The 21,820-nt window shown below is 38.9% G+C and overlaps 1 protein-coding gene and 1 long non-coding RNA gene across 4 annotated transcripts in view; one reads left to right on the top strand and one right to left on the bottom strand.

The window, feature by feature from the left end:
• Positions 1 to 5,095, bottom strand: part of GABRG1 (gamma-aminobutyric acid type A receptor subunit gamma1) — a 56,641-nt gene extending 51,546 nt beyond the window's left edge. For all 3 annotated transcript variants that reach the window (XM_083833227.1, XM_083833223.1, XM_083833226.1), the window contains exon 1: positions 4,106 to 5,095. In XM_083833227.1, the coding sequence (XP_083689353.1) occupies positions 4,106 to 4,197 (92 nt within the window). In that variant the 5' untranslated portion in view covers positions 4,198 to 5,095. The remainder of the gene's footprint in view (positions 1 to 4,105) is intronic.
• A 5,210-nt stretch (positions 5,096 to 10,305) lies between these two features.
• On the top strand, positions 10,306 to 21,235 carry LOC310899651. Its single transcript, XR_014584452.1, has 3 exons — positions 10,306 to 11,624; positions 17,106 to 17,183; positions 18,844 to 21,235. It is a non-coding gene; the product is annotated as an uncharacterized lncRNA (long non-coding RNA).
• The last annotated feature ends 585 nt before the right edge of the window (positions 21,236 to 21,820 follow it).

Below are 21,820 nucleotides of genomic sequence, written 5' to 3'. Positions count from 1 at the left end.
GTTTAAATATGTAGAATCAGGTTTTTACATAGGCCAGTAGGCCACTGAACTCACCACACTATTTTTAGACTTACTAATAGAAGCACTCACATGTGTAAAACCGCAAAATCAGGGTTTCCATGTCATCAGCAGATTAATTCAATTGCATCTGAGCTATTCTTCCTTACAAATTTTTACTATTAAGTGAAATTATTAAGAAATAAAGCTTAGCACCGCTGCCATCCACCACCCTTTCAAAGGCTCTTGTCAGTGTGCTACATACTGTTGTTTGTAATCATAATTTCTCTCTGTCACTTTTTACCACACATGTTATGATATTATTATTTTATTTAAGTGCATGATCTATTTAGTATGCCATGCAAAAAAGGACTAAGCAAGTAATTAAAAAGCCCAGACATTCTTCTCTCATAAATGTTACTATAAAAAATGGTTGTTTGCTCATCTTGGCAACTTGCAGACTCTTTTTTCTGTGAGTTCAAAATACATGACCTCTTCAGCTATATATGGTAGCACAAACCAGGGCAACTCACTTTCCAACTGCACATATGCCAAGGTACTCAGTTCCCTCCATTTAGGTAGTCCTGCATACTATCCATAGAAATTAGGTGTTGCATTAAACCCGAATTATTACAATTCCTCTGTAACTTCAAAGAAAAAACATAGGTCCTTCTATCCCCTTGTCATTTATGTGGTCAGACATGTATCCTTGAAAAAGTTGACCAAAGTCAATGAGTGCTCATCTTTAATGTTTTCTACCCAGCTTAAAAAAAAGTTTGACTTGGTAGCAAGCAACAACAACAGAATATTTAACAAGCAGAAAGTTAAAAGCAATTGAAAATGTTGTTTAATTTACTATGAGAGCATTTTTAGATTGCCATAGTTTGAAGATTTCCTTTAAATCCAATAAAGGAAAATAAAATGATGCATAAATAATAATATTAAATATTAAATTATTATAAATTATAAAAATTATATATTATAAAATATAAATTATTAAATTATTATAAATATTAAATTAATATTAAATGATGCATAAATAATAATAATTCTTGATATTTAACTATTTCTAGTTAAACTTTATATTAACACCCCCAAAAAAGATTATGAACTGTTAATAAAATAAAGAACTTTTTAAACAATTGGTGCTAATAAATAACAAGTTCTTCACTCTCACATCATGAACAAAGCATATATGAGTAAGGGTAATAAAGAATAAACATCACAGATGTTCAAACGAAACACTAAATCACTATTATCAAGCATTAAGAAACAAGGTTGTTATAACAGGCTTAACTCTGATCCATGAATTTATCCAAGAAGAAAATGTAGGCTGTATTATATAAGTATTTTCCTATGAGATGCTATGAAATGAAAAAGAAAATATTAGTTGACATTTGCACCTGCCAACAGTCCCATTGTGATGGGGCATTTATAATTGCTTTTTAGAACACCCACCGCCAAAACTAAAGAGAAGATATAGCAAAATAAAGTAAACCTTACAGTATGCTGTTATAGATGCTGACCAACAGATATAGTTTAAAACAGCAAGAGGCATTCAGACAATGACCTCGTTAATAAGCTTTAACTTTTGGTTAGCCCTGAAGAGGTCAGGAAGTTGGACTCAATGATCTTTGAAGGTCCCTTCCAACTGAACTCTTGCTCTACTCAGTAGAAATTTTTAAAAAATGTGACAGTTTAGCTGTACCTGTATACTTAGAACTAGGAAAACAATATTAATTTTATTATCAACCCTTATGGTCTCCCCAAGAAATATCTGTTTATATGAGATTAATAAGAATAATGAGTGTGCTGAACTTGTAGGACTGCAGTGACTGCTGGGTAACTACTCTTTTCTTGCGCATACCTAATGGAAAGGATCACTTCTGTAGAAGGTATACCAGCTATTGAAGACATCTCCCTTCAAAATACCAGCTCATGAACTTGCACCAAGTGCAATGGCAATTCTGGTCTCTTTGTGGTGTGTGTGCAGAACTAGGGGAAAACAACTGTTTTACGGGTCAGAGTTCAACTGTTGCAAATTCCTTCAGTGAAGGTGTGCTATAGCTTTGGGGGCAATACACTAAAAATGATACACTCATGGTTGAAGTCAACTTCAAATTTCCTTTCTTAGGCTTTAGTTCCACATGTCACATCTGCAGTAACTTTTACCCACACTCAACACAAAACAACATATATAACTGAAGGTTGGAACTAGATGGTCTTTAAGGTCCCTTCCAACCCAACCCATTCTATGAAATGCATATGAAAAGTTATGCAATTTGCAGCCTTTAAAAACTGTGTCTTGAAAGATGGCTTGGCTCCTCCAGGATGTTTTTGGAAAACCAGCTAGAATTGGTGCAGCCTAGTCTATTCTTGAGAAAAGCATTGCTTCTACGCTTTTTCATTTGGACTTCAATGAAAAGCTCTGGCTGAAACTACAGAAAGGCAGCCAGAGAAGAGAAATAGTATTTCCATCATACTTTGTGGCAGGCTGCTAAAGGGCGCTAGAGCTCACAAGCTCTCTGCAAACACCCTGAGTTGTAATGCAATACACATCAGAGAATCAGGAAAACATCTGAAAAAAAGTCCATTTGCGGTTACTTAAAAAAAAAATAACAACAGCAACAACAAAATCTCTCAACAGACACCGTTTTCCTATGTATTCTCTGAATGAAAGGCAAGGCTGAAAAACGTTGATTCAGATATGTGCATATTTAAACCAAAGGGTGCATTTTATCTGAGATGTTCTGAAGCACAAAATAAAAAGATGCATGTAAGTTACTCCTTTTTCTCACTGAAGACTTCTCATCAACTTCTTTATAAATGCGACCATTAATGAGATGTAAACATAATAATCTAACACCTAGTCTTGTAATCACAACCACACTTTGACAAACAAAAAAACAACAAAAAACTAACTTTTTTTTAAGCTAGTCCTCCTCCTTTGTAACCAAGCCTTTGAACTGATAAATTAGGATGCATATTCTTTTCTCTCAAACCACTTGATAATTTCGTTCATACCTGAGGTACAATATGTTCATTAAGAAGCATTCTGAAGATGCACAGCTGCACTGGTATAATTTCCATCAATGCTTTTGAAAAATATTTCCATAATATGCCAAGGTTTTAAAAGGCAGAATAAGAAAAGTATAATCAGTAGGGTTTCTAAATGGGATAACACAGCAGCCTTCTGAAGATGAGAGATGAGCTGAGATGAACACACTTCACACAGATTGATAAATGATCATTCAACATGAGGAAGGGGTCTACATTCTAATGGACTTTAAAAAAAAATGTTTATGGATTTTTTTTTCTTTTTCAGCCAGTCTTTATACTACATATCTGCTATAGCCTCTTGGAATGACAATTTGGTCTTCCTTTATGAAGACACTGAGCAACAACCGAATACCATTTCGATAGTGCTTTGTGTTTTTTTACGAGAATATAACCTGTGGAATGATGCACATCACCTCTGAATTATTAATGCCGTTCAACGATCAGATTGCCTTTTGTTAATTTTTTTTTACGGGCACTAGTAACACGCAGCAGCACCAAACTGTTGTGTCTTGAGACCCTCCAGCCCGAATTTCGCAACTCTCCCTCGGAAGGCACGTCTCCAACTTGGCGGACTTGAGGAGCAGCAGCAGCCCGGCACGCGTGGGCCCGATCCCGCAAGCCAGGGCTGGGCAGGATCAGGGCCAGGCGGCACCCCCGGCTGCGCGCACCCCACGGGCGGCGCACTAGGGAAAAAAAAGGGGAAAAAAATAAAAAATAAAGTAGCAGCACCACGAGCGGTGCCAGCACGCTGCCACCCGCGGCGGGGGCAGACTCTCCCCACCCGTGGGAGCGCAGCCGGGCCGGGGGGGCCGCTTGTTGCGCCGGCCGGGTGATGCGACGCTCCCACGAACAAGTGGGATGCGGCACAACTTTTACTTTCCCGGTGCCGACTTCCCCCGCATCCGAAGGAAGCACCTTTAAAATTTTATTGTTATTATTTATTATTTTTTTTTAAGTTTCTCAGCACGCCTCCTTCCCCTCCCCAAGCCCGGCCGGCACCTCCCCGGGAGGAGACGGGCTGGCGGTGGCGGTGCCCGGCCGTACTCACCCGCTCCCCAGCCGCACGGTCAGCAGCAGCAGCAGCAGCCGGGCCCCGCGGCGGCGGCTCCAGAGGGGCGCGGGGCCCCCCCACGCATCCATGGGCGTGCGGGAGCTTCTCCTCTCCCCGACTTTTCTCCGGAGAGGCTGGGGAACGGCGACCCTGCCAATCCCACCGTCCCCCCCCCCCTTCGCGGCACACGGCAGGCAAAGGGAGGGAAAGGGAAAGGGGGGGGGGGGGGGGGAATAAAATAAAACACCCAAACAGGTAGGAACCCACTCTACAAGGACCGAGCAACTCGCCCAATAGGCTCATCAGGTTGCTCCATAAATTATCCTAAAAACCGCCGGGCGAATCAATCCCTAGCAGAGGTGGAGCCTTCTTTACTAGAAGGGAAACATGCTTGGGGGAAAGGGAGGCATTGATTTGCTATTTTCTTCAAAGAGGGAAATAAAACAGATCTTTAATATATATATGTGTGTGATGTATAAAATATTTAATATATATTTAAAGCTATGTATTGTATATATATTAGGCTTTTTAATATATATATTAATCCTTTTTTTTAGCCTGAGGGGCAGCACCTCGGCCCTGGCAAACGGGGACCCGCAGCCGGGAGGGGATGCGCGGGGTCCCCTTGCGCGGAGACCCGCGGGAACTGCGCGGCCCCGCTCGACCGCGATTTTGGGGGAGGGCGGCACCAGCTGCAGGCATGGGGGGAGCCTCCAGCCTCCAGCCCCCCGCCCGTCCCCAGGGGCCCTCCCCTCCAACCGCGGTCCCCCAGAGCCGCGATGGAGGCCGGCGGCGCGCAAGTGCAGCCGCGGGAACTGCGTGCACCCCAAAAACGAGAGCCGCGCAAGCCCGGAGGCTGCAGGCGGCTCTGCGCGGCCGCGGAGCGCCCCCGGGGTGGGGAAGGGAGGCCGGGGGCTGGAGCTGACGATGCTAGAAAACGCATAGGGGCTTGCTATAAAATGCAAAACGAGCTTTTTTTTTTTTTTTTTTTTTTTTTTTTTTTTTTTACCTCTCCTTCCCCTTGTTGCTTCTTCCTCCTGCCCCTCTCGGGAGACCTGCGGGGAAGAGTAGGCGAAAAAAAAAAAAAAAAAAAAAAAGCGATTTGTATAAATTGTGAGGCAACTGCAGTGGCGGAAACTCGGCGACCATTGCGTGCCCGCAGCCCTTTCCTCCGGCGGGACTAGCGCGGAAACTACGCGCGTTCCTGTGCTTCAGGTCGGGTGGCCCCCCAGTCTCTCCCCCGAACTCTTCCCTGGCCCTGGAGGTGTCCCAGACTGCAGCTGTCTATGGGGCACTCCTGGAGTAACTGCACTGCTTGATTCTCAGCATGGAGCAACCTGTTTGGTTGTGATCATCATCATCTTCCTCCTTTGAGTCAAAACTGTATAGAAATGCAACTAATGCCCCATTCAGTGGTTATTCCGATGAAAGGTGTTGTTTTGGTTTGGGTTCTCCTGTTTCTTTATGCATCATCATCCAGTTATTATTCCATATGCACGGTTTACAGCTGCTTTAATGGTTAAAGAAATTCACCACGCTTCAGAGAGCTGCAGTACATTAAGTGAAAATTCAACGACTTGAAAATTAATAGCCAGTCCTGGGGGTGCTGGCAGAAGGTAAAGGCACATATTAGTATATGACCTGAGGTCTCTTTATTGGCGGATTAACACAGCAGGCAGCATCCTAGCATGATGGCAGAGGCATGAGCTCAGAGGAGAGAACATGCATTTATTAAAGAGTAAGTGCAGGAGCAGCTCTCCTGCTGCAGCTGGTGGCACTGGCTCCAAGGAGCAGGTTTGCTGTACCCCTAAGCAATAAAGTAATCCCAGCCCATCTCCAAGTCCCTTTCTCTCTGTGAAGTCCTTTTGCCCTGAAAACAGCCATGGTCTTTAGGTTTGTTATGGATTGATCTGTCAAATGGACCGTGTTTCACAAATATGCAATAAATTCTTGTGCCTTTGCATTTTGATGTTTATGGAGCCATTAAAATTCTTACTATTCTATAAAATTTCATCCCATCAATGAAATGTTATACAATTAATGTGACTATTGAGAAAAGTTTGACATGAGAAGTTTAAGGGTACTTGCAGGATTACAAGACAACTTCTTTCTACAGAGGCAGTTTACAATAAAGATTTAAAAACACATAATTTCAGCCTTGTGTGGGACCACCTGCTTGCTAGCACTTAAGGAGGTAGAGGATTACAGCTAATATAGCATGTAGAATAAATAGTGCAAAAATTTTTTTTGTTGTTAGATTTCTGGGATTAGGATACTAAGGCACAGAAGACTGACATTAAAAATAGTTTAAAATAAAATCAGCACCAGATTTCTCAAATGACACAAGAACAAGAATGGTAACAGGATACAATGGATTCAGATAGTAGCTAATCTGACTTTTGCTGTAAGCAACAGAAGTCCATTATAAAACAATAGATGAAATAGAATATGAAATAGAATATGAAATAGAATATGAAATAGATGAAAATTTGTTATAAAAACTTTGAAAAGCAAATATGAAAGAATAATAATAATAGTAAACTATCAGAATAAGAAAACCCAAGGATACAAAAATTCTTGGATTTTCTGGATTTCTAAGAAACAAAAGAAGCAATAAAGGAAAACTGCAAAATGGGAGAGGAGATATTGAAGGAAATCTGGGGAGGTTAACTTTGCCCAGATGAGTATCAAAAGAAGGAGATGTTGATGCAGGATAATAAACTAAAGGACAGTGTGTTAATCAGGACTTGCTGATACTCATCAGTCACTTGGTATTGGTGAAGATGACCTAACAACAATATTTAAATTCTCAGTTAAAATCATTTTCTCCAGCTGACAGTAGAAGGGCTGTCTTCAGACAAACAAACGACTAAAACATTAGAGGGATCGCCAGTGCAATTTCAGACCTAGTAGGCATCACTTCAGAAACAGCAAAATGAACAACGCTAATGCTCAAACAAAACTGCAGGATTCAGATCACTGTTGTTATTAAAGAGGAACAAACCAGAATGGCTTCTGCAAAGGAAAACCAACGTCTCTCTAACTTCTTCAGTCATATTTAATGAGTCTGCGAATAGAAGAATAGGGCTACATAATTTATTGTCTTTCAAGACCTTTTAAAGTCTATCAGTTAATTGTTAAAAGAGCTGCATAATTACAGGTTGGGTAGGACATTAATGTAATCTTTCACAAATTGCTTGAGACTACCATCAGCATGGTCACCTTTTTTGTAGGTCTGTTCCTGAGATTATTTTATTTAACTGATTCCTCACTGAAGTAATAGATTTAAAGACAAGAAATAGCAAAATTTGCAAGTGAAATTTTGTTGTTGTTGTTGTTGTTGTTGTTGTTTTTTAAGACTATGGAAAATAAAGAGTATTGATAAATTCCTTAGAGTAAAGAAAATGAAAAATAAAATGGGAAGTGATGACGTTGGCAAACAGAAGATGATAATTCAAGGACTGAATTTGGTAAAGATTTGAAGTACCTAAATATGAAACTGCATCTCAGCCCTCAGCAATGCTGCTACCTAATAGTAGAAGATCCACAGAAAGCATTTATATTTAACCATTAAATGCTCGAGCACTGTAGCACAGCACCCTTATAAGCAACTAGAAGGGCACTAGTTTACATAGGTCGGGACCGAGATTCTGCCTAAGATCATCTGAAATCTTTTTCTACACTCCATCCTTCAGGAGTGCAATATAATAAGATAATCTAATGCAACATGAAAGTCCTTTAATACACAGCCAGGGTAGATAACTCCTTTCCTATAACTGTGAGGTTTGATTTGGATTCCATGCAAATACCCCTATCCCTCGGGCACTGTAAGACTTGGCACAAGCTCGTGATTTCCGGTCTGGATGCCACCTATTCAACTTCGAGGTACCTACAATCTGTAGTGCATCTACAATTATAAAGAATTTTCATGCTTAAAGTCCAAGTCCAAATCTAAGGAGGAAGAAAAAAAAAACAAAAAAAAACTGTATTTTACAGCTGGGAGCTTTCACCCCTAGTATTCAAAAGCATGTTGGGTCCTCAACATTTCATTGTTCAAGACGACCAAGGAACCTAAAAGCAGCCCTATGTAATTTCACATAGTTGGTATCACACATGTTCTTTATTTCTCTGGGACATAACTGTTTTCCCGACAGGAACAAATTAAATCTAAAGGCAGGTCTGGGTGTTGCCTACCACTTTGAGTACCTGAAGAGCTTTGAAAAGCTAGCACTAATGGGTGGTCCAACTGCATTCACTGTGCTTGAGAAAAGTTGGTGGTCGTCACTTTTGTTGTTGTGTAAGGAGCACTTACCCTGCTGAGAGCAAAGACATCCAATGTGTGGAGAAGGAAAATAAAATAATGTAGGTCTTCGGTTCTCCAGAAAAATAAAAGTGAATATAATAGCAAGAGATAAAGGACCATTGCAGCCATGTCTTCAGAACGGTAGATTCAAATTTACTTAGCACCTTTTTAGTGGAGTTACATATGCAGATCCTAACTGCGGATGCACAAAGTAATTACTTGTGGGACTTGTGGGTACCTTGCCCCTCAGATTGCAAAGAGCATACACATGTGATTTATGTTGTTGCACTTGAGTAACCAGAAATGCGAGTGCAGAGTCACATATATTGTATTTTGTAACTGCAGCCCAAATGAAAACAGTTACATTCTTCTTAGGGCACATCAGGGGAAAAAAAATAATAATAAAAAAAATGTTTCAAATATGCAATAAATCTTTCATGCTTAAACCCATCTGAATGTTTACCCTGTAATAAAATTCAAGAACTGTATGATAAACAGCATGGTAGCCTGCTGTTGCAATTGCTGTAAAATAAATAAATAAATAAATAATAATTTCAAGAACAAAGAAAATGAATGCAAACATTTTAGCACTGAGCTTTTAAAATGTATCCTTAAAGATTAGGCTAGTGGATTTTTCATGGAGGAGAACAGAAAGATGGGGAAAAATAACTTCAGTGAAGCTTTCATATCATGATTAAAACCACAAAATAATTGTGTTTGGTGAAACAGACAACATCTTAATAGAAAATAAATTATAAAACTCTCACTTCCCATAGCTAAATACCATTTTAATTATGATTTCATCTCTGATACATTGATTTAACTGCTCACTCACTTATGTTATTCATTAAAATGATTACTAACAGTGCAACTATAGCGGCACTTAAAAATTAAATGAGAAGTAATCTCAAGTAGAGAGCGACGGATGTGGGAAGGGAGAAGACTAGACACATCTTTGCATCCAGGGGAGAGGAGAAATGTTAGATCATACAAAACTGTATTCCTCTACAATTACCACTTGTTACCCTTCTCCTTTTATGCCATGCCAAAATGAAAAATCTTGGAGAGGAGGCAGATACAGGGTGACAAGGCTGAAGTGCCTAGGTACAGAAAGGTAATTTCAAATCCCACTAATTTGCTTGGCCTTCCTAAAAACTGTTGCCATTTGTGGTGGTTTTACTCGGGTGGGTGGCCGAGCTCCACCACAACCGCTCTCTCACTCCCCCTCCTGAAAGAGGAACGAGGAGAAAATACGATGAAAAGGGCTCAAGGGTTGAGATAAGGACAAGGAGATCGCACAGTAATTATCGTGATGGGCAAAACAGACTCAGCATAGGGAGTCTGCACATAGAGAGTCAGCATAGGGAGCATTGCCTATTACTAACAAGCTAGAGAAGCGAGAAACAAAAGAAAGAAACCAAAAGCACCTTCCCCCCCATCCACCCTCTTCCACCTCCTCCCCCGGAGTGGCACAGCAGAACCAGGGGAATGGGGGTTATGGTCAGTCTATAGTGATTCTTCTCTGCCGCTCCTTCTCGGTTACTCTCGTCCCCTGTGCTGTGGGGTCCCTCCCACGGGACGCAGTCCTTGCTGAACTGATCCTGCGTGGGCTGCCCACAGGCAGCAGCTCTTCAAGAAGTGCTCCAGATATGGGTCCGTACCACAGGGTCCATCCCTCAGGAGCAAACTGCTCCAACCTGGATCCCCCACGGGCAGCAGCTCCTGCCAGCTCACCTGCTCCTGCATGGTCTCCTCTCCACGGGCTGCAGGTCCGGCCCGGAATCTGGTCCAGCAGGGGTCTTCCACAGGCCACAGTCTCTGTCAGTGCAGGTCCACCTGCTCCACCGTGGTCTCCTCCATGGGCTGCAGGGTGGAACCCTACTCCACCGTGGTACTCCGTGGGCTGCAGGGGGACAGCCTGCTTCACCATGGTCCTCACCACAGGCCGCAGGGGACTTCTGCTCCAGCGCCTGGAGCACCTCTCCCCCTCCTTCTTCACTGACCTTGGCACCTGCAAGGCTGTTCCTCACTCCTCTCACTCTCCCAGCTGCTGTGTGGTGTAGTGTTTGGGTTTTTTGTTTGTTTTTTTTTTGTTTTTCCCTGTCTTAAATATGGTCACAGAGGCGCAAACAACATCATTTATTGGCTCGGCTCTGGTCAGCAGTGGGGCCCTTACCTAACATGAGGCAGCTTCTAGATCCTTCTCACTTAAGCCACCCCTATGGCCCCCTGCTACCAAAACCTTGTCACATAAACCCACTACACAATTGCCTTTCACTAGACCTTGAAATATTCTTAATATGAGTCAGAAAACAGAAGTAAATACTTTCTTGCCCCATCCTCTTTTTCAGGATATAAATTAACACTCTGTCTCTTCTTCCCCCCGAGAGTACATTTCTTTCTCTGCATCTCCCTCACCTTCCAGGAAATATCAGAGAAAACAGAGGCCATGGGTACTGGATTTCTCACGACCTGGATTTCCCATCTTTTAAGATGGTGGATTTTCCTATGGAAGACAGTGACCAACAGAAAGAGGGCTGCATCATATTTGCAAGTGCGAGGCACTTGTGTTGTAGACAGGATGAGGAGTCTTACACAGGAATGGGGCAATGATGCCTGTGGTATCTCAGGCCAGTGGTTTAGGAACATAAGTCCAGTTTGGACTAGGTTGGTATTGCAGGCAGGAGGTGAACACTGGTTCAGACTCTTCTCCAGTTTTTGCTGTTTTCCCTGGCAAGGAAGCAACACAGTTCACCCCAGTGAACCACAGATGTGCATATACAGTTTACTTTCAAAGTGAACTTCGCGATCATCCCCATGTACTGAGATTTTATTGGCATAACAGAGAGGCCCTGAAGCACATGATGATGCTTGTAGCATGTTTTTGGAGGAGACTGAACAAGAAAGTGCCTTCCAGAAGTGCTGGAACCTACTGTATTCCAGTCCTAATAGGTCTTCAGTCTACATGACCAGATTAGTTGTGGTGAATCCTCGGCACCAACTAATTTTCTCTGAAGACCTTGTCCTATTACACCACAGTATTTGCCAATGTAGCTAAAGCCATATTAAATAATTAGAAGACAGGGATCCTGGCATCAGCTGTGGCAAATCAGCCTTCCAAGCACCTGCTCTCATAGTTTCAAATCATATAGCAAAGTTCTCTTTTTGCTGTTTCCTCTTGTCTCCACACAGGAAAGAAATTCTCTGAAAATGGTAAGAATAAGAATTGTTTCACAGCTTATAGGATGCTCTCAGGAGACTAATATTTGATTATCTGTCTGGTCTTATTTTGTTAGAGGCTAACAGGGCAGCTGTTCTATTTGACTACTGTGAGCACTTACTGTTCCAGCCAGATCAGGAGGACAAAGATGTGAAAATGAAAAATAATGGAACAGGCAAAAGAGTGTGGTCTGTACTTTTCCCAGTTTCAAAAAGATTTGGCTGGTACTCGGTTCAGCCTCTGTTGAAAGTGGCTTTTTAGTATACCTTATCCTGACAAATCCTCCTCAGAGTATAAGAAGTTTTTTAATCTGCAAAGTATAAAACATAAAAAGGTGAATCCTCTTTATAAGACTGGTCTGTCTGATAATGGAAAAACACTCTCTCCAGAATGCCAATTTAAACTCTTAGTAACAGAATTCCATCGCAAATCTAATGAAGAGTAATATAATTGCTGTCCAGAACATGAGTACTCTTTTTGTAATATATTATGTCACTTACTGAACTTCTCCTATAATTGTTATTAATTGACCTCTAGACCTCTCAACTGTAACAAAAACCTGAGGTATTTAGGAGATTGCATTTTGGTGTATTAGATTACATTTCCCTGCCTATTGCAGAGGGTATATATTCTTTGAGGTTGCACTAATTTTCCCCTTTTCTTTTGCATCTCCATTTTTCTTCTTACAGTTCTTCTTTCATCTTCCCATTATTGGTTAGTGTAGGACACGTTAAAAAGGTATCTTCAATTTCCATTTTTTAATCCATCACAATCATCAGTATCTCCCATGTTTCCTAGGGAAATAAGGAGAGATCTATCTGAGCTTCAAATTATACAAATAGTTTGCTGTAAAGTCAACTGTCAGGTCAATAGATTTATTTGCAGTGTCAGGAATAGGTCCAAATACATAATGTAAAAACTGCATTAGTTCCAAGCTTAATTACTGAAACACAAAGAGGAAAAAAACAACCTTCCTCAGTAGTTTGTCATGACAAGTCCTCACTAGATCGCATGAAGATAATACTATTAATTACCAGTAACCATTTCCTGATGGTATCAAACATGTCAGCATTAAGGAGTGTTGATATAGATTGAAGTTAAACGATAAAGAATATAAATATGCATATTCCATTGTGTCGAAATGCAGAAGTCTGCAGAGTTTTCAAAACTCCATCACATCATCAATACAAAAGTGCTTTGATTTTTTTTTTTTCTTAGCAAGTCCCAGAGAAGGTTATTTTTCTCTTTCAATCAATACTAGAGAGGTAAGACTAGAATACCCTTAGTCTTGGGACTTTTGCTGCTAGACAAACTTGTTTTTGCAGTCAACCTTAATCACTGACTTGCATATTCTAGTATATGATGAGAATTCATCATTCCAGCATGACCAAAATTTATTGCTGTGCAGAGGTAGTTCTAGTGAATGACGCAGAAATCAACTATTTTTAAATATGAAGGAATTATCTTACGGTTTATCATATGCTCTCAGGAAAGTCATTAGCAGCTATGATTATCAATAACAATTCACCCTTTTGATCGGAGACTAAGAGAACAGCTGTTTCAGTTTATATCATTGATGATTCTATTATTCTTGAGTATGATCCTTCCCTGAGGTAATTCAACCATTCTCTTGAAAGTATCTCCTAAAATAATTCCACTGACAAGACTGGTGATATTCATATTATCTTGTTCTTCAGCTGGTACTCTGTTATATTCTTTGATTTCTTTAATAGCAGCTAAAAGTATTACATGTTTTTGAGAAGTTTCACCTCAGTTACCAAACTGTATTAGCCATGTAAAAGAGATTCTTTATTTAGTCTGAAAAATATCATTTTAATTTAATCTGATTTACTAAAATAAAATGCTATTTAAAAATAATTTTCTAATTAATATTGTTTTATTTCTTTACTTTAAATTATTTCTTCTATATTACCAATTCTTTTTCTCTATTAAACACTCATTAGTCGCTGGCAAAATGTCATCCACCACGAGGCTAGCCCTTTTCCTTGAGAAGTATTGTAAAGACTGCAATATGTTAATAGCTGTCAATCTCAGTGTGTCACAGGTTTATGAGTAAAAGTTGAGTGTGAAAAGTGACAGTAAAAGCTGTCATTCATGCAGAATTTGACGATACATACTGTAGCTGAAGAATCTCCATTTTATACACCTCTTTATCATAGTCCTCACTTCTCTCTGGATCAATACCAGGACCAAGGTTACTATTTACAAGGCAGTTTGCAGCTCTTCTTGTGTCACACTATTTCTGCTGAGAAAAATTTCTTTTAAGAGGACCATACCCCTACTTCCATTTTTCTAGCTTGTCTCTTCCTCTCCACAGAATTTCTTCAAAATATCCACCATAATATCAATGACTTTTTAAATTTCTTTAACTACCTTGTCAAATTTCAGTGTGGGGTGCACACATTCCAGTTAATAAAAACATAGATCTTGAGTGTGAAAACCTTCTGGAAAGACAGAAAGATAGAGACAATCACTTTTCAGTTTTGTCTTTCAGCAGAGCCTTCTGTCCGTTATGAACCCTGCTTGCCTTTGTTTGTTCTACAGATTTCTTCCAGTAATTGTTCTTTTGATAAAGTCCTGCCTCCAGGTTTTAATATTTAGAGTCTGTGTTGTGAGCTGGACCTGGAATCCAGCTGCACTCTCTTGGTGAATCATGGCAAGAGCAAGAGACCATGCTTTTAGCCAGTCTCAGACTTTGCCAAAACTCTACAGATCCAGTCCATAGCAGAGTGAGATCAGGCCCTTGAAGGGAAAAAAAAAAAAGTAACACAAATGGAAAAGACATTTTCATGATATCTCTTGGCCATGAGTCACCAACATATTATTCTAAACCACAGTCTCTGTATAAGACCCAGATAAGTTGAGTCACAGCTGTATGAATACCAGGGACTGCAGGAGCATACTGCAATGGCAAAATACTTTTGAATAGCAGTGGTGTAGTCCCCTGCCAAATAGATATCACAGAACATTTTTCTCCTGGTGACTAAACACTTTCTTTAAAAAGTAAAGCTACTTGCCTTCTTGGGATGATGGAGATTCTTGCTTGCAGCAAGTATTCTTGCTGAAGCCTTATATGAATGTCCTAGTCAGAAGTGCATATTTCTTGTTTGGGCTCAGAATAAGCTGCTTTTAAACATCTTTAAAACTTCTGAAAAATGGGTGACCCTACACACTACATCTGTTGAGGAGAGATGACTTCATTAATCTTGTTTGAGTCTCTGATGATTAAGAATGTATTGAAAATAACTGCATAGACTAAAATGCAACATAATATAAAGTTGTGCAACATCTTACTAGATGTACCTAATGTCATCTTACATAATGTATGTAGTTGTGATTGCATTTTGATCTTATTTAAAGGCATTTAAAGATAGCAAGATATGCTTTTATCCTGTAAGAATGCTCCTTGAAATATCATCACATTTTCCTTTGAGAAGTAATTTAGGTGAAAAAAAAATATACATACTGAAATAATTTTTATCTGTTTTACTTATCGAGGAGAGGGGAGAAATTTTTAAATGTAATCTCTCTCTTTTGCTAGAATGTGTCTGGAAATTCCAAGTTATAGCTGAACTTCAGAAAGTCACAACTTTGACAATATCAGGGTCTACGAGTGGAAAGATGCTGAGAATAAGCAAAATTATGTCAGTAGCCAAGTGCTAAGACAGAACTAAACTGATTTGTTTCTAAGTTATTTAAGCTACCATGTTACTTTATTAGCACATGTACTTTAGGAGTACTGTATTGCAGTGATCCTGTCCTCTCAACCATAAATATGGCATTATAACTCCAACAATATAATGCTTCTGGGAGGAAAAGGTCAGAAAAAGTAATTATTATACTGCTAAACACTACTTCCACATTTTAAATTTTGATGGTGGCTTTTAGTAGTAATTTTCTTACCAGATTAAGAGAAAACCATGCTTCTGAGCTTCCTCATATTTTTTAATAATTAACGAGTTGATCTAGTTGCTTTTTTATTTACATTTGTAGAAATTTTAAGAAAGAAAAGACTAGGAAAAATGTATTTGCTGCTGTAGACATAGCTCTGACATCTTTGGTTCTGGTTTGGACATAGAGATGATGGTAGGACCTGAACTGGTAACTCTGCGCAATTAATTCTTCTATTTAGATTCAAGAAAGGTATAGCACATATAATCCTATTACACAATATCTTCCTAGATATGGTATGTAAGAGTGAAAGCCTAGTTCATTCTTTTGGCCTAGATATTTATGCTGTCTCTGAATTTGAACAATACATTAACTAGGAAAGTCATTCTTCAGAAGGACTTCTATTTCACACCAGCAGGAATGACTTCTTATTCTTACTTTGGTGGCAACTAAATAGGTGATTGTTTTTAGAAAGCTTGGTGTCATATAAGTATGTTTAGCTCTTTGACTTGCAGTTCTGCATTAGCTCACCAATTATAAAAATAGTTCAAAAGGGTTTATTTTTGCATTCGTGTCCATAAAAACAGATACATTTAGAATGTTATAGTTATTTTAATAGTTAGACTCTTGGGAAGTGAACAGCAAAGATGAAAGTTTAGCAAGTGCCTAGATGGACACCCAATTTACTTCTGATGTTGTTGTGGAGTGCTTAGGCTAAGAGATTTACTTCTCAGGATCACTAAGTAGTCCATGGAAAGGGGTATAATTCTTTTGGAGGATTCAATTTCTCTTTCTCAGCTGCTCAGAGAGTCTACAATTTAGCTGTGTGACTAGTCCTTCCCTCCCATTCCTTCAGATGATGTTCACTGTAGCTGTACTACTGCTAATTACTGTTTCTGACAAATTAGTAGAATGCATTCAATTCCTACAAACTCAATATAATCAGTCTCCCCTCTACCTTATGCCCCACTGTACAGCCTCTTGCCTTCTTTCATCCACAGTGCAGCTATATGGAGTTTTGAGGTGCTAACTACACCTCAAACCCCCCAAACCAAACCAAATAAAAACCAAACCAAAACAAATCACTGTGTATCAAGATCTTGCAGATTTCATGCTGCTAATGCTGCCTATATTAATCATTGAGAATTTATCCAATTAACCGTAACCAAAAGAAATCCCTTACTTTTTCTAATTAACTTTTCTGAAAATCTTTTAGCCATGGATGAATGTACCCAACTGTCTCAACCTATCATCTGAAGGTCGGTAGTCTTTTCCCCATTTCATCATACACGTCTGTGGCTACTTTTCTTTCTCTCTGTAAGGAAAATATAAAATCAGCCTGCTAGCTACAAGACTAACCGTAGTAACAGACACCATGTTACATCTCCAAGTTTATCATCATCTTAGATATAAAAACTAAACCCAAATATTAAACTAAGAAACTTTCACCCTGTTGTGTGACATCTGGTCTACAGAAGGCTTTACGTCCTCATCATGAAGTACCTGCATAGTTTTGGTTTTTTTTGCTTTCATTAAACTCAGTGCTTCATTACCCTTTGCAGGATGCTTTATCTTTCTTGTCAGAAACTGCCCACCTAGTGTATCTAGACTGACAGCAGATTGTGTTTCCCACAATTGAGGTAGGTATGAACAACGTTGATATGTTTCCTTTTGCCTTTTCCAGATTTAGTCCCTGATCCTTGGCTATAGAAATATTTATCACCTTCATCCCTCTAAGTAACGGTGACTTTTAGATACCTTTCAATCTTGTTTTAAATTTCAGATCTTGTTCCTGGTTTTGTGGCTTTCTTTATAGGAGCCCAATGTATTATTCAGGCTTATAGGTCTGTAATCTTATGCTGCATGCTGATGATCCATCTTTATACCCGTATTTCTCTATCAACAAGTTACCAGAATCAGGTCTGTTGTGATGATTTTTGTCTTTTCTCAGGGAAACAAAAGGTAAGATATTGTCTAAGACCAGCTGAAATAGTTGGAGAACGCAGTTACAAAATGTGTTTACCAGGTCTGGAAAAAAATGTGAACAATTCTGAGCAAAATAGAGGTTAAATACAGTTACTTTCAGTTTAACATAGTTTTATTTGTCAAACAGACAAGTTGAAAGCAAAGAGCACTTAGCACCTGTTGAACAAAGACCTATAGGAGGTAGGAATTAAGGTAGATTGGTTTAATGATCCATTCACAACATGGTTCTGAATTTTTGGTTGTTGAACTAAAAGAATTATGTTTGGTGCTGGAAGGTCTAAAGAAAAGTTGTTGTTTTTTTAAGCAGAATTCTGAAATCACCCATCGTCTTCAGACAGTATTTTTCCATGAGATTTTGTAAGTTTAAGTACCTTTTAGTGCCTTTAAGTCCTTCAGTAAATCCTCCCCAACTTGCTGAACTTACCCAAATATTCTTTTCATAAATCAGTTCAAACTTTTAGCCATAGAAGAACTCCCACTAATATAGCTCCTAGGAGTTTTTCTTCCCTGTTCTCTTGTCTGCAACTAGTTTTACTTCTTACCAGGATTTTTCATGGTAACTGGATGTTTTATATTGTGGTCCTGCTCTTTCTCCTAACAAAGCCAGTACACAGCTTTCAGTATAGCATTACAAATCCTATTTAGAATATGTAACTGTCAAAATATCCAGTCTTGGATGGGTGAAGAGTTGCTAGTAGGCATTTTGAGCTGCCTTTGTTCTTTGTACAAACCTGCTTAAGGTGATGTCATTATCTGTGCAAAACATAAATGGATTTTAAACAGAACTGTTAAGTTTACAAAGAAACATAATTCATGTTGGTAATAACAATGAGTTGGAATCAGTGATTTAGGAGTCATGTCCCAGTGCTACCTACCAATGAATTTTGCATATTCATTGCATTTAAAAAGAATAACTCTATCTTCTTTCCTACACAGCTTTTCATAATGTGTGAAATATGCTGAGGATTTGAGTTTAACTTCTCAAATCTTCTCTGAGCTATAGAAGCCACTAAATTGCACTACCAAGTTATATAATTACATTAAGGCAGTGACCAAAAGTAACATGCTATAAATATTTTAAATAGCTACTATGATTCTAGTGACTGAAATCCCTCCTGTTGTAAACCAATTTTGATAACAGTGATATTGCCATAACTAATAGGTATTAATATCAAGTAGTTACCAGGGCATATCTATATACAAATAGATGTATCTCTGGAGCATTATTTTTGCGGACTGAACTCTTTAATAACCTTTGAACAAGGATGTATGCTTGACTAGGTTGTGCTAATGGAGTGTTAATTATTTTATCAGGAAAGAACACCTTCAAGGCTCACGAAGAAGTACAGCAGCCTCCAAAAGTTCAATATTAGAGCCATGAAACTGCAAGTGCAGGATGATACCAGAAACCTCAGGGCTAAATACATAAATCACAGACAACCAGTTGCTGCTTACTAAAGAAATGCAACCCTGAGACCAGGGTAGTACAGGGCCGAGGGATAACAAAAACAGCAAAAGTATCCAACACATGAAAAACCATATGTACTAAAACCCAAAAAATAACATGGAATTTGCAGACCACTGGAAAAATAAATAAATAAATAAAGCATATGAATTTCTTGGAGAACTTATAAAAATAATCTCAAACAAAACCAGAAATAAGGAGGAAGAAATCCAACCACCAACACTGTGTTGCTTCTAGTGAAACACCTGAGATGACAGATCCCCCGAATAATTCACTTTCCCTACCATATTCTCTTTAAGGAAGAGTAGTACTATCAATTTTCTGTCCCAGAGTATCAGTGAAAAAGTGAACATAAAAGAGACAGGGATAAACACTATGAAGTCTGTGTTCAACAATTGTATCTCTGTTATAAATGAGAATTAGCTGTAATTGGATAATTTGAACAGTAAGTGCCAGTATCATTGTAACAAGATTAGTAATAAGTCTTTGATTAGATTTCTAATATGTTAATTAGACTAACAATAAATTCTTGACTTTGCAGAAGGTGTGTTTCTTTAGCCCACATAGACTGCACAAGCTATTGGTCTGGTGCTCCACCCTTGAATTGTGACTGCAATTTGGATGCATTACTCTTTAAAGATATGTAGGGTATCTCAAGTATCTTTTATTCTTTCATTTCTTAAAACATGCACCTACTGTAATCATAGACAGGTAAATAGGATAGTTTTTCTTTTAATGAATTGCTCTGTATATATAAGGGCCTATTGAGTAGGAATGTTTGATCGCCTTTTATGTCACAACAATTGAAACAAGAATAGCAGCAATTTGGTGAAGAGATTGTGTCATTGTTTCCACCTAGCCCCTAGCGCTCCGGAAAGATGCAGGGATTGCAAGACCTTAAAGCACAAACGTTTGCAGCATTGGCTAACTGCAGTCACTGAACAGTGCTCCCTGAACTACACAAATAAGGAGCCACCTCACACACACAAGTTAATTGTGCCCTCAGTTCATCTGTACAGGCACCGTTTGACCTCCTGGCCATCTCTGAATTGTCTGCATGCTCTCATTGCTACAATTGCTGCTGACCAGATTGGTCAGACTGTATCAGGATGGGACTGAGCTTTCATTTGTCGAAGCCTTCTCCGGGCACAATTCATCTTCTGATGGCCCCAAAGAGTACCTGTGAAGGTGAATCTTTTCCTTTTACACAGAAAGCCCTACTTCCTCCCAGCTACAGAAGCTTCTGCCTAAAATTATAAAGTTTCAGAGACACAAGTGAGAAAAACCAAGAGAAAGTTCCTTGTATCTCTGATATTTATTTTGGGATAATTAGTTTTTCACTAGTAGAGGCAGTTTAGGGAAAACAAATGTTTATAAAATAATGGTAAATGCTTATGAAATGAGCTGCTGGAGTCTTTGATAAAAATCACAGCCCATCAGACACAGTTACTGAAGAACAATGAATCACTTAATACGCCACAGCACATCTTTTTACTGTATCCTTAAATATAACAACCCCCTAAACACATAAAACCCCAAAAGTCCTTTCTAGGGTCTTTTTACTTCCCTGATGTGTCTGATTACTTCAGTTCACAGAATTTCTTAAATAATCTCTCATCCTAACATAATTCAATAATTTTTGAGCAGAATGTCTTCAGGAAATCTCCCTCTAAGGGAGTAATACTCTAGCTTGTGATTAAATATAGCAAATTATTAATGTGTTTGTTTCTTCCTTTTCCTATTCTGAATTGCCTGAGCATTTTTTTTCCCCTTTATCTACTTTGTAGACATTCTCTCCACTTCAAAATAGCTGTGTCAGTCATAAAGCATAAGAGAGCTATAAAAGCTGACTTTAAATGGTGTCCAAAAATCCCTTAGGGACCATCCCGCATTCAGCAGATTAAAGTAGTAGTTCTTCAGGACTGAAATGACATCTAAGTGTGAAAACATATTTTAGGAAAAAAAACCAACAGTTGGATACGCTAGTAGACAAACAAGCCTTTTAAAGACAGCTCTCGTAGAGCACAGTAGCTACCTAGATATTAATATATGTCTCACATCATTTTTCATATGCTCTAAATGGAAGTGCCTGTGATAAGAAGAGGCTGTGTGTGCTCCCTCATCATTTACACAACTCAGTGTTGAACATGGCTACTGCTTAGTTATCTTCCCACTATACCTGTCACTCTGCAGAGACTGTGCTAATGGAAAACAAACCATTCCCACTTAAAATTCACTACAAAGTCACAAGATGAGCTTTAAACACAGCATCTTGAAGATGCCATGGTGCCTGGATATCATGTATTATCTCTAACATCCTGATAATTGTCTATCTGTTTACAGGCACCACAGTTATAAACGTTGTTTTGCCAAAAAAAAAACACACACACACAAAAAAAAAAAAAAAAAAAAAAAAAAAAAAAAAAAAAAAGCTTGTGCCAAAGAAAACACAAGTAAAATGCAGGCAAATTGTGTAGAGAAATTTGCTGGTAATAGAAATCAGTAACAGAACTGAGGAATGACATTTTGTGACACATTACCCCAACAGTTACTCTTTGGGGACATAAGCACAAGCAGAAGAACATTGCCTGTAGGCAGACCCACAGGAGCTTTGTAGGGTAAAGCCTCACAAACCTCAGAATCAAACTTAAGATGACATACCTTAGAGAATGAGATTTTGAAAATAACCTTTCTTTATTATAATATCCAGAGGAGGAGATAACATGACAATTTCACTCTTCTTACCCAGGCAAAAAGGAAGTATGGATGGGTGCTCTGTGCATGCAAAGTAAGGGAGAAGAATTTTTGTGAGGCAAGTTAAAGGAC

This window comes from Anser anser (genome assembly GCF_964211835.1).
Source record: "Anser anser genome assembly, chromosome: 4".
NCBI classification, from domain to species: Eukaryota; Metazoa; Chordata; class Aves; order Anseriformes; family Anatidae; genus Anser; species Anser anser.
Note: the sequence above shows the minus strand (reverse complement) of the source record. Positions and strands in the feature narration are given on the sequence as shown.